The 14,452-nt window shown below is 50.4% G+C and overlaps 8 protein-coding genes across 8 annotated transcripts; 5 read left to right on the top strand and 3 right to left on the bottom strand.

Moving 5' to 3' along the window:
* The first annotated feature begins 914 nt into the window (after positions 1–914).
* On the top strand, positions 915–2,558 carry ASPGLDRAFT_921351 (uncharacterized protein). The gene is made up of 4 exons (XM_022550515.1): positions 915–1,246; positions 1,308–1,385; positions 1,440–1,592; positions 1,646–2,558. The coding sequence occupies exons 1-4, from the start codon at positions 1,078–1,080 to the stop codon at positions 2,275–2,277; spliced, it is 1,032 nt and encodes a 343-aa protein (XP_022396599.1). The 5' UTR covers positions 915–1,077; the 3' UTR covers positions 2,278–2,558.
* Positions 2,450–3,438, bottom strand: ASPGLDRAFT_52135 (DUF3602 domain-containing protein). Its single transcript, XM_022547681.1, has 5 exons — positions 3,188–3,438; positions 3,090–3,120; positions 2,960–3,029; positions 2,734–2,859; positions 2,450–2,675 (listed from the first exon to the last, which is right to left on the bottom strand). The coding sequence occupies exons 1-5, from the start codon at positions 3,288–3,290 to the stop codon at positions 2,544–2,546; spliced, it is 462 nt and encodes a 153-aa protein (XP_022396598.1). The 5' UTR covers positions 3,291–3,438; the 3' UTR covers positions 2,450–2,543.
* Positions 3,439–3,701: 263 nt separating this feature from the next.
* ASPGLDRAFT_52134 (putative mitochondrial phosphate carrier protein) lies at positions 3,702–5,163 on the bottom strand. Its single transcript, XM_022547680.1, has 5 exons — positions 4,764–5,163; positions 4,545–4,709; positions 4,246–4,499; positions 3,853–4,198; positions 3,702–3,796 (listed from the first exon to the last, which is right to left on the bottom strand). Exons 1-5 carry the CDS (start codon positions 5,031–5,033, stop codon positions 3,707–3,709), a joined length of 1,125 nt encoding a protein of 374 aa, XP_022396597.1. The 5' UTR covers positions 5,034–5,163; the 3' UTR covers positions 3,702–3,706.
* Positions 5,164–5,595: 432 nt separating this feature from the next.
* On the top strand, positions 5,596–6,184 carry ASPGLDRAFT_135837 (putative cystathionine beta-synthase (beta-thionase); the record flags this gene model as incomplete). Its single annotated transcript, XM_022541409.1, has 2 exons — positions 5,596–5,691; positions 5,753–6,184. The coding sequence occupies 2 exons, from the start codon at positions 5,596–5,598 to the stop codon at positions 6,182–6,184; spliced, it is 528 nt and encodes a 175-aa protein (XP_022396596.1).
* A 146-nt stretch (positions 6,185–6,330) lies between these two features.
* ASPGLDRAFT_135898 (vacuolar ATPase assembly integral membrane protein VMA21) lies at positions 6,331–6,765 on the bottom strand (the record flags this gene model as incomplete). Its single annotated transcript, XM_022541418.1, has 3 exons — positions 6,331–6,458; positions 6,512–6,603; positions 6,668–6,765. 3 exons carry the CDS (start codon positions 6,763–6,765, stop codon positions 6,331–6,333), a joined length of 318 nt encoding a protein of 105 aa, XP_022396595.1.
* Positions 6,766–7,201: 436 nt separating this feature from the next.
* On the top strand, positions 7,202–11,012 carry ASPGLDRAFT_52131 (uncharacterized protein). The gene has a single exon (XM_022547679.1). The coding sequence runs from the start codon at positions 7,364–7,366 to the stop codon at positions 10,736–10,738; it is 3,375 nt and encodes a 1,124-aa protein (XP_022396594.1). The 5' UTR covers positions 7,202–7,363; the 3' UTR covers positions 10,739–11,012.
* A 124-nt stretch (positions 11,013–11,136) lies between these two features.
* On the top strand, positions 11,137–12,942 carry ASPGLDRAFT_179995 (M18 family aminopeptidase). Its single transcript, XM_022542960.1, has 6 exons — positions 11,137–11,233; positions 11,286–11,347; positions 11,402–11,503; positions 11,559–11,694; positions 11,752–11,844; positions 11,893–12,942. The coding sequence occupies exons 1-6, from the start codon at positions 11,158–11,160 to the stop codon at positions 12,894–12,896; spliced, it is 1,473 nt and encodes a 490-aa protein (XP_022396593.1). The 5' UTR covers positions 11,137–11,157; the 3' UTR covers positions 12,897–12,942.
* A 297-nt stretch (positions 12,943–13,239) lies between these two features.
* ASPGLDRAFT_135878 (DSC4 family protein) lies at positions 13,240–14,336 on the top strand (the record flags this gene model as incomplete). Its single annotated transcript, XM_022541416.1, has 2 exons — positions 13,240–13,442; positions 13,499–14,336. 2 exons carry the CDS (start codon positions 13,240–13,242, stop codon positions 14,334–14,336), a joined length of 1,041 nt encoding a protein of 346 aa, XP_022396592.1.
* Positions 14,337–14,452: the final 116 nt, after the last annotated feature.

Raw genomic sequence — 14,452 nt, 5'->3', positions numbered from 1 at the left:
CTATATACGGATACCATCAGTACCTTCGTGAATCGATCGATGCAACAATAGATTGTACCTGACCGCGCATAAAGTTATGCAGGCGTATGCAAAATACTTCGGCACTTGCACTTCACACTTTTCGTACAGCTCAACGGCGAATTTTCCTATGTATCAGCCAATCAATCAAGAAAATAGTACATTCTACTCTGTACTCTACTCTACTCTACTAATCTGTTCTAATTCTCCTATAATCACAGTATCACCTCCGTAAAGTGACCAGTGAATACCGAGTTAGTCAGCACTTCGACACGACCCACGGATCGGCCGGGGCCCCCGGACCAATCATAGTATAGTCTATTTGTGGCTGGACCGGGCGGATGGGCAGTCAGCCAATCAGAGCTGAGACTGTCTTACACATAAAGGTATTTTTAGTTTTTTTTTTTTTTTTTTTTTTTTACTCTCGTTCCAGTATTTGTATATAGAGATGAAGAGAGAATTATAGCCATGATAAAATAGAATATAATACTTTACACGGGGTAGTATATGGAGTAATATATCAATAGACAACTAGAGAGATAAGAGAAATGATCAATATCTGATCAACATCGCGGGCTGTAGTAAATGCGCTGTCCTTGATGAACCGCCCCTCATTGCGTGGCACATGGCGTCAACTGGACGAACGCCGAATACAATTGAATTTTTATTCATCTGATATCTACCTCGGATCTGCCATCTCTTTGTCTTTTTTCTTTCATCTTTCTCTGGCATTGTGTACACTGTACAGTCTCTCGTTGTCTACTACTTACTACCTGCATAGTACAGCATCCCGTCTACTGTCGATCGCTGCCGTCTTGCAGGATTATCATAGTCTCTGCCAACTCGAATGTTTTTGCGGTGACAGTCACTTTCTCTCAGCTCGTCACACTGGCATCCACACTTGCTCTCGTTTTCAACATAAACTTCGCCGTAACTAAGACCTTCCGACTAGTTCATCCTGGTTCCCCAACGGCCGAACACGCTATCGGACACTAAGACCAACAGGGCGTTTGCCGAAACAACAATAAATAAATAAGGGTCCCCTAAAGAAGTGCCAAAATGTCTAAACAAAATCGCGGTTTCAGTTTCGGGAGCAAATCTTCCAAGTCGAATCGCTCCAGCATTTCTGCCAACAGAGTCGCTCTTGCGGAAAGTCCCGAGGAAAAGCAGAGGCGGAATTTACAGACCAAGGCTGATCCGACGCTGGCCATGAGTGAATTGCAGCCAAGTACGCCTTTCTTCACTCAACACAACCACACTATCTTTTTAGTCGCTAATAAATTCTTCAGTGGCGGTCGCGCTTGAAAAGTCGAATCTGGGGAATTTGCGCGGCATGGTGCACAAGGATCAGCATGGGAATCTCATCGGTATATTTTTCGTTTTGACTGCTTAGCGACTCAACTAACTCTGTGACTCTACAGCCGACCCTGACCACTCCAATCCCACTCGTCCTCGGCTCGAACGTCCTCTGGATACTATTCGATCCTTCGAAATCGCCATCGATGGAACCTACGCCAGCAACAACGCCAACGCCAACGCCAACGCCAGCCGACCTACCTCGTTTGTGAGAACTGGTAAGTACACTGCCATGCCCCATGACAGCCTGACCAATCGCTAACGAATACAGGCGACGAGCCATCACCAGGTGATTTCAGCCGTCGCACGAGTTACTTCGGAGCCAACGCACACCCTTCCCGTCGCGGCAGCTACAATGACCACAACCAACCCAACAACTACTACCCCTACCACCAGAACACCCATCCTCCTCGTCCGCGCCATCCCCGCATGACCTCCAACCAGTCCTACGGCACCCCGCGCAACGCCTACGCACAGAATGGCCACCAAAACAGCTACCAGAACGGCCATCAAAACGGGTCGTACGATAACATCACCCCGACGGGCTCAGGATCCGGGTCAGGAAGCCACTCTGAACCGTACAATGGTACCGATCCCAGCTCTGTGAACAGTTCTATCGACCAGCTCCAGCAGCAGCAACAACAAATACAGCAACAGCAACAGGGCAAGGGAGGACCTGGGTATGACCAGCCAATTGGACAACCAATGGCACCACCGGCTCCGCGACACGTCTTTGGTTCGGCACCAGCGTCAGATCCCAGCGCTGGAGGACCGGTTGGTGGTCAGCAAGCTGCGGCTATGGGTAACCGGCGGCATCTGCGCAAGGCGACGAATGACTCGGAAGCCAGTGCGGGCAGCGGTAAGCGCAAGAGCTGGTTTAAGCGGAAATTCAGCAAGTCTTGATTTGATTGTACTGCTAATCTCATTCTTGTTTATGTTTAATACTCGCGGATTTAATATTTCTTTCTGTCATGGTTATGCGTCTGGTATGGTTAGGATGGACACGGGATATATGGCTATTTTATCACTTATTGTTATGCTTACGAGGTTACGATCGATATACGGATAGTTTAGTTCTGCTTTACTGTTAATAGCACCGAATAGTATATGTCATGAGTTTTGCTCGTCATCACGCATACTCGTAATCGTTAACTTGGAATAATCGAAGTCTACTTCCCAAACCCAAACAAATGCTTCACCTTATCCAACAAGCTCATCCCAACCCGTTTCCTCTCCTCCTTTTTCTCCTCTTTCTCCTTGGCGTGTTCCTTGTCCAGGTACACGTTTCCTTGGCCTCCGCGCTGCTCACCATTAACTTCACCAGTCCTGATCAAGGGGAGTAGAAGGAAGGGAACGTACGCCAACATGAAAATCCCCCTCACCGGAAGCCGGTACAATCGCGGGCTCGGGGACGACGACGGCATCGTGCGGGACGTTGGATGTTGGGGGGACGTGTTGGGAGTTGATGTTTCCTGCTCCGCCGCGCTATCGTTTCGGCACCGTTAGTGAGAATGCGCAGGGTATGTATGAAGAATGTAGAAAGGGTAGCGCAATCCGGGTACAGAGGGTAGGGACAGGGACGTACACCAGCGGAATAAGCACCATCGCCTTGATCACCATACGGTCCTTCGCGGACGATAGCGGCGTCGACGTATCTTGCATTCCCTCTTATCAGTATTCTCCATATTCTAGAGGGGTATCCGGGGAGGACGTACGGCGTTGGATCCGGTGCTATATTTCCTTTCCCTGCTCATCGTTAGTCCTCCTTGCATGTGGTATTTTATTTGGGGATCTTGTATGGAGTACTCCATACCTCCTCGGCCATGCGAAACAATCGGCTCATTCCGCTCGTTATGAGGTCGTGAGTCGAGGGATGGGATGTGGGTGTGGGTTTTTACGTTGTCGCGTTCGCCCATTGTTATCGCTGTGTATAGTTAGTAGTTCTGGGTGTGGGTATGGGGTATCTGATAAGATGCTGTTCGTTTCTGTGCTCGGTTGCACTGTATATAAGTATATGAACAAGATGCAGCAAGTTCGAATATATACCACTCCAAGTAAGAAACCTCTACACACAGGAATGCGACAACGATAACTATTTATACGAGCAGCAATCACGAGGATACGTATGACGTCGACTCCGGAACTGATAAGATAGGGATCTGATAAAGCGGTATGATTGGTTCGGAGCATGTACTTTAGGTTTACTGATAGGAACGGGAGTGTTTATCCCCTACTTTAGATTGAAAGTGACATGAATGTATCGACTAACTACAATTCCGTACTCAGGGTAGGGTAGAGTATACTGTTTTATCCCCCCTCTAGTTATACGTGTCTATTTTGCCTGCTTTTCTTGGCCGCCACCGGTTGTCGGGAGGCCCATGAAGATTTTGAATGAGTCGTAGATCATCCATTGAAGGCCGGTCTACGGAGTACTCGTTAGCTCCCTCGATGTTTGGGATTGGGGGATGGGGGACATACCAGAGTTCCAACCATAACTATTCGCACAAACAATCCATTCCACAACCCCCCGAACCCGATGTCCTTGTAGATCCGGCCCATGGCAGCCCCAAACGCCTCGCCCGGCTTCCGGCCCGCGTTCAATTTACTCACCATTACATCCGCCGGGTGCGAGATCACCGCGCAGAGAATACCAGCCAGGTAACCACCGCCGAAAGCGACTGCGGTTTGCGCGCCTTTGTTGTAGTCGGATTTCTGGCCCGGGAGGTAGGAGTAGATTTTCTCGACGATGGTTTCAAACGAGGCGAATTTCATCATTGTGTAGGGGATTTGGCGGCCCCAGAGGGGGTATAGACCCTTGTACAGACTGGTGTTATTAGTATCTGGTTAAAATACCGGGGGATGGTGACATACCCGCCATAACCCTCTTTTGAGATGACATCTGCCAGACCAGTAAAGGTTCCACGAATGTCCGGCGGAATCGTCGTCTGCGTGCGCACCTTGACAGCTTCGAATGGACACAGCGCAACATCCGCGATCAATTCAGCTGATGCACTAGCGGCAAGGTACAATGACGTCTTCCACTGTGCAGCTTTCTCGGGACCGACGAGATCACTGTAGAATTTCTTGAAGTACTCGTATCCGCCGTATTTGAAAGCACCTTGGGCCTGTTCTCGTCAGCATAGACAATTAGATAGAATGATTTCACGCACGCTATATCCAAAAAATGTCGGACTCCAACCCGTAAACACACCCCTCATGCCCTCCACAGCACGAATCTTGCTAAAAGCCTCCAAGTTACTCTTATACAGCTTCGCATCAACCTGTCGTCGACACTTGATCAAATCCAACGGCGTCACGGCGGTATGTGTCAAGCCCTACTCAATTAGCCTTTTCCTTTCCGTCCCGACAGGGTGTAGGGAGGTGCTCACGCAAGCCAACAATCCACCAAACGTACACGCCGCATAATACTTCCCACTCCATGGCTCGATATGCCCGGTCTTGGATTGCGCTTTTTGGCTGGCGAGGTCAAATTCCCGGGCTGCTTCGGAGGCTACGGCGTTGGTGGCTTTCTTGGTTTCTTCAATCGCGCTCCAGGCTGGGAAGGGTTGACGCTTCGTGGGGGCGGGGTCTGATGGTTGCATCTTGTGCTGCAGAGGATTGGGGAAGATAGTAGTAACTGTATTCTCGGATGGTAACATCTTGAATACCTGGTAGTGAGTATAGAGATGTATCTGCGTGAGTGTTGATAGTTATAATTGAGAGGTGACGGGGCATGCATGCCGCCCCATCCGAGTAAGCCTCGTATTTAAAAATGCATGACGTATGTACCTGGATTCTTTTCCGAGAAGAACAAGGGACGATAATGGGGACCATTGATTGAGTCATTTGATTAGCTGTGCTTTTCTGATCATGTGCCAGCTCTGAGACTAGTGCTCATGTAAGAAATATATCTGGCGACTCTCCGGCGGTCCTGACATTTTGCTATTTATGTTAAACGCCGACAAGCACATAACAAGTACCATAGCAATTGAACATATATAAAGAGCAACCCTTCAATTGACCCTATCTGCCATTGATATCCCAGTAGTATTGAAAGAGTACGTACAAAGTAGAAAGATCACTGACGGTGGGTCGTTTATCCGATGAGCACGCCGATCCCGATCCGGTGGACCTGATCCAAAAATGGCAAACTCAACTGTCACCTGTCAACCACTCTGACTCTGTACGCATATTAGTACACTACACTACACACACGACAATATGGCCTCGTATGTTGCAAGCGAGGCGCTCGCCCAGCAGCAATCTGCCGATACTGCAAAGGTTCCCCAGGGATGCTGGGCGGACAAGTACCGCGGGGTATGCCCCTCTGCACTGACACATGCGAAAAATTAAAGACATACTAACGGGATATCGATAGGCCACAGTTGAAGACCTAGACCCCCCGCCAGCCCTCTCCATCTCCCCTAAGGACTCTATCTCCTCCGCCCTCCTCGCCGCTTACGAACGCGACTACACCCACCTTACCGTCATTTCCTCAACCCGCTCTCTCATCGGATACCTCAGCATCCCGCATCTCAAGAAACTACTCCAAGATGGAACAGTGAAGGAATCAGAGACAGTTTCGTCGGCTATGCAGCGCTTCAACCGCAAGCGGGGAATATATCGAGTCATCACTATGGAGACGCCATTGGAGGAATTGGAGGAGTTCTTTGAGAGTGAGATTGGGGGGAATGGAGAAAAGCGGGAGAAACAGGGCTTTGCGGTTGTTACAGATGGTACTAGAAAGTTTGTGTTGGGTGTTGCGACGAAGGCGGATTTGGAGGAGTTTGTTAAGAGGAGGCCTACATAATCGGGTATTTTACAGGTATGCACTGCTACGGTTATGGCAAACTTATTGTAAATATGAGGCTGGAATTCAACACACTAGTCAAGAAAGAATACCCATAACGCCGTTGCCATAGTCATCCCAAGGCCATACTGATACATACCAGCACCTCACTGGGCTTTCTTTTCATTCTCCGCAGCTCTCTCTCCTTGGTCCTCCTGCCATGCCACAAAGATATAAGCAAATAGGACAACGTTCGCAGTCACTGCCGCTGTAACCCCGGCCCATGTCGAGTTTCCTGTAAGCGTTTAGTATATGCTGCTCAAGTCCAGATATTCTAGAATAGCGTACCGCTGAAAATGGAGTTCACAGTCAAGAAGTATATGCCAATCGGAGCAGCGACCATGGCGAGAGTGAAGGCCAGGAGTTTGAAGATGACATTGCTAGAGATAGTCAGTTTTCAAAATGAGCAGATATAGTTGATCCCATCTCTGGGGAAAAGCATACGCAGGAACAGCGGGAGTGACATCAGAGTTGGCTGAAGCTTCTTTCGGCGCAGAGGCCACAGCGTCTGCATACGACTTTTCAGGACGACGGCTGGACATGTTTGTGGTGGTGTTGGTGTAAATCGGAATGGACACTATGCGACAAGAGGGACGTCAAGAGTTTGGGTAGACTCAAAAACTGGCAGACCACACAAGGTCCCGGTGTTAGATAAAGACAAGCTTTGCGATTAAGAGTATTTTCTGAACTGTTAGAAGTGAATGAAAGGTTGACTAGTATTCTTGTTCTAATGAAGATGGAATGTCGTCCGGAGAAATCCATCTGGGGATGTCCGATGACCTTCTAATTGGTCCGTTGCATTTCTCATGGAGGACAAGCACAGTTACGTTGGCATTGACTGTAGCTTACACTGGAGTTGGTCTGATTTCTATATAACTTTTATATAATAGTTATGTATGCTTAGCCATGTATAATCTGTAGACTATGGCTCCTTCCTTGTCGGTATAACACGTGACCTGGCGCGTCGCGTCCAGGAAAAAGAATTGAAAGGAAAGGAAGGATTAAGAGCAAAGTGGTTGATACTGGCAGACCGTCGCTTTAATACTACTCCAGAGTACTTAGACTGTATTCTACTGCATGAGTCTTTCACTATAATACCCTATTCTTACTGACTGCACACTCTTTTCGCCATCGTCGACCATGGACGATTCCGTCCCCGACAGCCCCGTCAGCAAAAAAGTCGTACGCAGCACTCCTCCGACCGACAACCCACTACCCGCAACTCTCCCTCTGTCAGACCAACCACAACCAGTCACAACGCAAAAACCCGGAGAGACACAATCCTTGACTCCCGCCACGCAGCGTTTCACTCAGCCTACCCAGTTGGTCGACGATCCCCGTGCTGTAGTCCAGGTCGCCGCTTCCTCTCCACTAGGTCCGACCTCGACCACTACCGCCATCTTATCCTCTTCACCTTTTCGTCCTACCCCACAAGAAGGCGGTCCTCTCTCCTACTCCTTGGCTCCTGCTGGAACCCAATTCCGTCCCCCGACATCTGCCGGTCCTGCTAAACGGGCTCCTGTGGTTGACGACGGACCGACGTATCGTGGCGGCTCGTCCGACGAGGAAGAAGACGACGAAACCACGGATATCAAACCGGCCCAGTTTACTAAGAACTCGCGCAGTCCCGAACAAGTCATGGAATCGCCTGTTAACAAAAGCGCGGGCGACGCGCCAAACGATCGATTCAAGCAGATTACTTCTTCGTCCGTTTACGACCCCAACAACAGCCATGGCGCAAAACGTCCCGCTTCCGAAATGGGAGGCAGCATGAAGGGAATGGCTATGAAGAAACAACGACAAGACGGCCCAGCTCGCGCTCAACCGCTCGTCGCTCAAATCTCTTCCCTTGATGAGATTTCCGATTATCCCACCCGCTCCAAGGTCGAGCGCATGATGAAAATCATGACAAACAAATCTATACAACAGTGCTTTGAGGCTGTGGTTGTCAGACGTGGTATCTTCAACGATGCGCTGGAATATCTGGTCGCTGCGGAGGAACAAGGAGGCAAAGAATCGGACGATGAATTGAGCGCCAAGGCTTCCGGCGCAGCGCCGGCGAAGCAGCAGATCAAGGCGCGTGGTACAATTCAGGACAAATGGTCTTCGATGCGCATGCCGAACGCTATCCCACGACCCTCGTCGCCGCAAGATGACAAACCCCGAAGGCGCTTGGTGAGAGGTCCCAAGAACCGCGAACCTTCTCCCACGAGCCCTATTCGGTCCGAGGCTACACCTCCCAAGAAGACTGGACGATTGGTCAAGGGACGCAGGCAACCATCGCCTGCTCGCTCGGAATCTCCTGAAGAGCCAGTGGCCATGACTGAGGATGACTCGGACTCTGGTGTGGAGGAGACGCAGGGGAACAGCGAGCTGGAATTGAAGGTTCTCCGTTTTTTCAACACTTGCCAGACCCTGGAGCTTGCAGATATTGCTGCGACCACGGAAGAACTTGCAAATGCGGTCATCGCCAAACGGCCGTTCAGGTCCTTGGATGAAGTGCGCGTTGTCCCTGCGCCTACGGCTGAGCAAACTGCGAAACCCAAGGGCACCAGAGGCCGTAAAACGCCAAAGCCCATTGGAGACAAGATCGTCGACAAGTGTCTGGACATGTGGGTCGGCTACGAGGCAGTCGACTCTCTTTGCGCCAAGTGCGAGGAGCTTGGAAAGCCACTTGCAACCGAAATGAAGAAATGGGGTGTGGATATCTACGGCAAGAAGGATGGAGATTTCGAGTTGACCTCTCTCGATCCGGCAGCGTCGCACGATTCCGGCATTGGGACACCGGCCAGCCAACGCTCTGAAGATGATGAAGATGGTCCGTCGAAATCACGCAAGGGCCGATTTATCGGTCAGCCTGGAATCATGGCCGAGGATTTGAAGATGAAGGATTACCAGGTCGTCGGGATCAATTGGTTGTCTCTGCTCTTTGAAAAGGAGCTGAGTTGTATTCTGGCAGATGACATGGGTCTGGGAAAGACGTGCCAGGTCATCGCGTTCTTGGCTCATTTGTACGAGAAGGGCATCAAGGGACCGCATCTTGTGGTTGTCCCGTCGTCTACGATTGAGAACTGGCTTCGGGAGTTCCAGAAGTTCTGCCCGACTTTGTCAGTCATGCCGTACTATGCCGGCCAGGCGGAGCGAGCGGTCATCCGAGAGACTATTGAGGACAACCGTGACAGCATCAACGTTATCATCACTACCTATACCATCGCCAAGGCCAAGGTCGACGCATCGTTCCTTCGCAGCATGGATTTCTGCGCTTGTGTCTACGATGAAGGACACATGCTCAAGAGCAGCACGTCTGTTCTGTACGAGAAGCTTATCCGGATCCCAGCCCAGTTCAAGCTTCTTCTTACGGGTACACCGTTGCAAAACAATCTCCAAGAGCTGGCCTCTCTCTTAGGTTTTATCTTGCCCAAGGTTTTCCACGAGCGCAAAGATCAGCTGCAGTACATCTTCTCCAACAAGGCGAAGACCAACGAATCGCATACCACCCTTCTTTCTGCACAGAGGATCGAGCGCGCAAAGTCGATGCTGAAGCCCTTTGTCTTGCGCCGTAAGAAGCATCAGGTCATTGACTTGCCAGCGAAGGTTTCGCACGTCGAGTGGTGTGAGCTGAACCCGGCGCAAAAAGAGATCTACGAGCATGAAAAGGAAGAGGTGCGCAAGCTTGTTGCTGATCGAGCCGCCGGTAAGAAGACGGGCAGCAAGTCTGCCAACATCTTGATGAAGCTGCGACAAGCAGCTATTCATTCTCTTCTGTACAGACGGCACTACAACGATTCGGTCCTGAAGCAGATGTCCAAGGCGTGCCTGAAGGAACCGCAATGGTCTCTTTCTGACCCAAACATCATCTTCGAGGAGCTGCAGCCTTACAATGACTTTGAATGCCATAACATGTGCACAACGTATCCGAAATCGCTTGGTAAATTCGCTCTGAAGAATGGCGAATGGATGAATTCGGGCAAAGTATCCAAGCTGTGCGAGCTTCTTGAACGGTTCAAGGATGACCGCATTCTGGTCTTCTCCCAGTTCACCATGGTTATGGATATCCTTGAGCACGTGCTTGAAAACCAGCACGTTGGCTTCGTTCGACTGGACGGTCGGACGAACGTCGAAGACCGCCAGTCTATCCTTGACGCGTTCCACGAACGGACCGACATCCCCGTCTTCCTCCTCTCGACCAAAGCTGGTGGTGCAGGTATCAACTTGGCATGTGCCAACAAAGTCATCATCTTCGACTCCAGCTTCAACCCCCAGGAAGATGTTCAAGCGGAGAACCGCGCGCACCGTGTCGGCCAGACCCGGGAAGTCGAAGTCATCCGACTTGTGACCAAGGACACCATCGAGGAGCAGATCTATGCTCTGGGCCAGACGAAACTGGCGCTTGACCAGGCTGTTGCGGGAGACGAGGTGGACTCGAAGAAGGGCGAAGAGGCTGGTATCAAGGTCGTTGAGGACATGGTTTTTGCTAATATGGAAACGAAGGATCAGGGGGAAAAGTCTACTTAATATTTCTGTCGTTATTGTTTGCCGTTTTGTCTTACTTAATTGCTGGTGTTTGCTTAACTACATAGTTGTTTCCTTTTGGTAATAGCGACTTGCTTGTTCATTTGCATATTAAAGGGTATGACGGCAGCGTCTTTTATGGATACTGGTTAGAGGACCAGAGGTGTTTTGACTGTTCTTCTTTTGGAGACGGTTAGATAGCTTTCGTTTTGGGTGTTTTTTGTGGAGTGAATGAACAGTCCGAGGAACTATTAGAGCAATTGACTCGATTCTCGCTACATGTCTCTCTGGAGTATAAGTTTACTCGTAGTGGTCTTCATGCATAGTCGGGAATTCATTCTCCGCCCTGACCGCCAACCAACTGCCTTATCATGACCTACACCTTCCGCATCTAACCATCCCCACAACACAACACCGCGACAATGACTTCTACTCTCGCAAAGAACTTCAAGCAGCCGGCTCTGGACTTCCTGTCCTTTGTCAATGCCTCTCCAACTTGTATGCCGTCCTCCCTGGAGGCCCCAGAAATCAAGCACTAACCATATACCAGCGTTCCACGCGGTACAATCCGCCAAAGAACTCCTGAGCAAGGCTGGGTTTCAGGAGATCAAGGTAGCTATGCACTTCTCAAATTAAGTTATTGAACCTGGTGCTAAAACGACACAGGAAAAAGACTCCTGGGCTTCGACATGCCGTCCCGGCGGGAAGTACTATCTCACCCGGAACCACTCCACCCTTGTCGCTTTTGCTGTGGGGAAGAAGTGGCAGGTATGTTTCCTAATTCTATGTTAAGTCTGCATATGGTGGGTTAATATGAGGGTAGCCCGGTAACCCGATCTCCATGATCGGTGCCCATACAGACTCTCCTGTTCTGAGGATCAAGCCCGTCAGCAATAAGCGTGAGGCGGGTTATGTTCAGATTGGTGTGGAGACGTATGGAGGTGGTATTTGGCATTCATGTGAGTCGTGCCGGCAGTCTGTGTTGTGCATGGTTTTATTGGTGCTAATGATGTTAGGGTTCGACCGTGATCTAGGTGTTGCAGGTCGGGCCATGGTCCGCACCGGAGATGGATCTATTGTGCAGAAGTTGCTGAAGATTGACCGTCCAAGTATGCCTCTCTCAATATAATAAGTCCGAGATGATGCTAACTATATAGTCCTCCGTATTCCGACGTTGGCTATCCATCTTGACCGCCAGGCTGATTTCTCTTTCAACAAGGAGACGCAGCTCTTCCCGATCGCTGGTCTTGTTGAGGCTGAGCTTAACCGTACCGCTGGCACCCCTGCAAATACTGAGGCTGATAGTGGTGAATTCTCTCCTCTGAAGGCTATTACTGAGCGTCACCACCCTTACCTTGTGGAGCTCATTGCTGCAGAAGCTGGTGTTAAGCCTGCTGATGTGCTTGATTTTGAGATGATCCTGTTCGACACTCAAAAGTCCTGCCTGGGTGGTCTGCTGGAGGAGTTCATTTTCTCCGCGCGTCTGGACAATCTTAACAGCTCTTACTGTGCTACTGTTGGTCTCATCGACTCCGTGGCTGACAGCTCCGCTCTGGACGAGGAATCTTCCATCCGCCTGGTTGCACTGTTCGACCACGAGGAAATTGGAAGCCGTTCCGCTCAAGGCGCCGACTCTGACATGCTCCCTGCCGTCATCCGCCGCCTGTCCGTCCTCCCTGCCTCCTCCAACAACGCCGACGTGAGCACCGCCTACGAGCAGACCCTGTCCAGCTCCTTCCTCCTCTCCGCGGACATGGCTCACGCCGTGCACCCGAACTACACAGCCAAGTACGAGGCCGATCACCGTCCCCAGATTAACAAGGGCCCCGTGATCAAGGTCAATGCCAACGCCCGCTACGCGACTAACTCCCCCGGTATCGTTCTTCTGCAGGAAGTTGCCCGCAAGGCTGCTGAGGACGGCGGCGAGGGTGTGCCGCTCCAGCTGTTCGTGGTCCGCAATGACTCGAGCTGTGGAAGTACCATTGGACCTATGCTGTCTGCACTCCTGGGCGCTAGGACTCTGGATTTGGGTAACCCGCAGTTGAGCATGCACAGTATTCGGGAGACTGGGGGTACTCATGATGTTGCGCATTCAATTCGGTTGTTCTCGAGCTTCTTCAAGCACTATTCTGGCGTGTCGAAGAATATCTTTGTTGATTAGCTGTAAACTAACTGCCATTAGAAAAATACAATGACCATCATGCCACTACCAATTGCATAATGACCGTAGCTGCAGAAACCGTTGTTTGTATGCAATAGCCGTTTATGCAATATCATTGGCCAACCGGTCCGAGATAAGTCCGCCGCCGCCTCATCCTCCACCATCGGCGTCGGACCTCACCCTCAGCGTCACTAGTTATCAGGTTTACTCTCATCTGGGGAATTTTACTGGGACAAATTCGATGAAGATTCTCTAAAGCAAGGGGAAACCAAGAGACCCCACCAGTCACCAGTCCAGTCCAGTCCATTCCGCATTGTTCTGACCCATGTCCCCATGACCCTCTATGACAACCCCGGATATCTATCGAGATGCGGAATACATCACTGACGTGTTCACCACGCCGTCTGGTGCTTCCGAGTACGACTTCGGGCAAGATGCGCGCATGAAGAAAGTCCAGGCGACTGCGAAGGTTGCGTTGATCGACCGGGTGCTTCGCGATTTGGATATACTGATCTATTGCGAGTTGTCTGCGCTATATTACATGGAGTGCGTACCCTACACTGGCATATTATTTGATAGATGGGGTTCTAATAGGTATATAGCTGCTCGATCCTGCTATTTCTCCTCCGCGCTATAATCCAGCTTATCTTCTTCACACCGAAAGCCTCCCCCTTCGACCCGACCCGCAATCAACCGTACATCGGCGCGATATTCACAAGCAACATCATCTGCATGATATTCCACGCCTTCTTTACACAGCCGGAGATAGATGAGACGACACGGGGGTATCTGCATGGAGGGTTGTTTATCGATTTTATTGGACAGAAGGGGCCGGTTTCGGTGGGGAGGTTGATATCGTTTGATTTGTTGGTTATGGTGGTTGATTTTGTGATGTTGGGGTTGGTTATTGAGAGGGTTAGGACTGTGGATTCGATTTCGGAATCACTGTCGCAGTCGCAGTCGGGGGAGACGGGTGCAGAGGCGGAGGCAGAGGCGCAGCAGGATCATGATTCGGAGGAGAGGGGGGTTCTCCGGGGTCAGAACAGAGACGATGGGATTGAACTCGATGAACTCGCGCGCAATGAGCATACACCAACACAACCACATAATCCTAATACAACCGATGACGACGAACGGACCAACCTCCTAACAGAACCCTCCTCCAATGCGAATACCAAACCTACCCACCCTCTTGACATCTTCTCCTCCGGCGAATACATGCTCATGGACCTCGGCTTAATAGACATCATCCGCGACCAGTGGCGCTACAACCCTTCTTCAGTATCTTCAATATCTTCAAGACGATCACCGACTACTTCATCTTCGAGAACTTCCCGGACTTCGCGTTACGCGCCGTCGGCGGAAACGGCTGCGTTTCTTAGAGAGCGGTTTGGGTTGCAGGTTAGTGTTGATGGGAGGGTTGAACGGATAGAGAGTTGATTTGCTATATTCTTGCTTTTTGTTGCAATTTAGCGCTGGGACGCAGATATGATTGCATATGGCTTTTATTGGAGTTATTGGTGTACAAGTACATATATTTCGCTTTACAAATCAAT

The sequence above is a fragment of the Aspergillus glaucus genome (genome assembly GCF_001890805.1).
Source record: "Aspergillus glaucus CBS 516.65 unplaced genomic scaffold ASPGLscaffold_27, whole genome shotgun sequence".
Taxonomy (NCBI): Eukaryota; Fungi; Ascomycota; class Eurotiomycetes; order Eurotiales; family Aspergillaceae; genus Aspergillus; species Aspergillus glaucus.
The sequence above is the reverse complement of the archived record's forward strand: the minus strand, read 5'-3'. Positions and strand labels throughout refer to the sequence as shown.

What these genes read in the sequence shown, in the direction of transcription:
- ASPGLDRAFT_179995 (XM_022542960.1), top strand. Translation starts at nt 11,158, where the DNA reads ATGACTTCTACTCTCGCAAAGAACTTCAAGCAGCCGGCTCTGGACTTC. An exon ending in CTGGGTTTCAGGAGATCAAG is followed by an intron (nt 11,348 to 11,401) that starts GTAGCTATGCAC and finishes AAAACGACACAG; the next exon opens with GAAAAAGACTCCTGGGCTTC. An exon ending in AGGTGGTATTTGGCATTCAT is followed by an intron (nt 11,695 to 11,751) that starts GTGAGTCGTGCC and finishes TAATGATGTTAG; the next exon opens with GGTTCGACCGTGATCTAGGT.
- ASPGLDRAFT_52135 (XM_022547681.1), bottom strand. Translation starts at nt 3,290, where the DNA reads ATGGGCGAACGCGACAACGTAAAAACCCACACCCACATCCCATCCCTC. An exon ending in TGTTTCGCATGGCCGAGGAG is followed by an intron (nt 3,121 to 3,187) that starts GTATGGAGTACT and finishes AACGATGAGCAG; the next exon opens with GGAAAGGAAATATAGCACCG. An exon ending in ATGGTGCTTATTCCGCTGGT is followed by an intron (nt 2,860 to 2,959) that starts GTACGTCCCTGT and finishes CCGAAACGATAG; the next exon opens with CGCGGCGGAGCAGGAAACAT.
- ASPGLDRAFT_921351 (XM_022550515.1), top strand. Translation starts at nt 1,078, where the DNA reads ATGTCTAAACAAAATCGCGGTTTCAGTTTCGGGAGCAAATCTTCCAAG. An exon ending in TCAGCATGGGAATCTCATCG is followed by an intron (nt 1,386 to 1,439) that starts GTATATTTTTCG and finishes GTGACTCTACAG; the next exon opens with CCGACCCTGACCACTCCAAT. An exon ending in TACCTCGTTTGTGAGAACTG is followed by an intron (nt 1,593 to 1,645) that starts GTAAGTACACTG and finishes TAACGAATACAG; the next exon opens with GCGACGAGCCATCACCAGGT.
- ASPGLDRAFT_52131 (XM_022547679.1), top strand. Translation starts at nt 7,364, where the DNA reads ATGGACGATTCCGTCCCCGACAGCCCCGTCAGCAAAAAAGTCGTACGC.
- ASPGLDRAFT_52134 (XM_022547680.1), bottom strand. Translation starts at nt 5,033, where the DNA reads ATGTTACCATCCGAGAATACAGTTACTACTATCTTCCCCAATCCTCTG. An exon ending in TTGGTGGATTGTTGGCTTGC is followed by an intron (nt 4,710 to 4,763) that starts GTGAGCACCTCC and finishes CTAATTGAGTAG; the next exon opens with GGCTTGACACATACCGCCGT. An exon ending in TCAAAAGAGGGTTATGGCGG is followed by an intron (nt 4,199 to 4,245) that starts GTATGTCACCAT and finishes TAATAACACCAG; the next exon opens with TCTGTACAAGGGTCTATACC.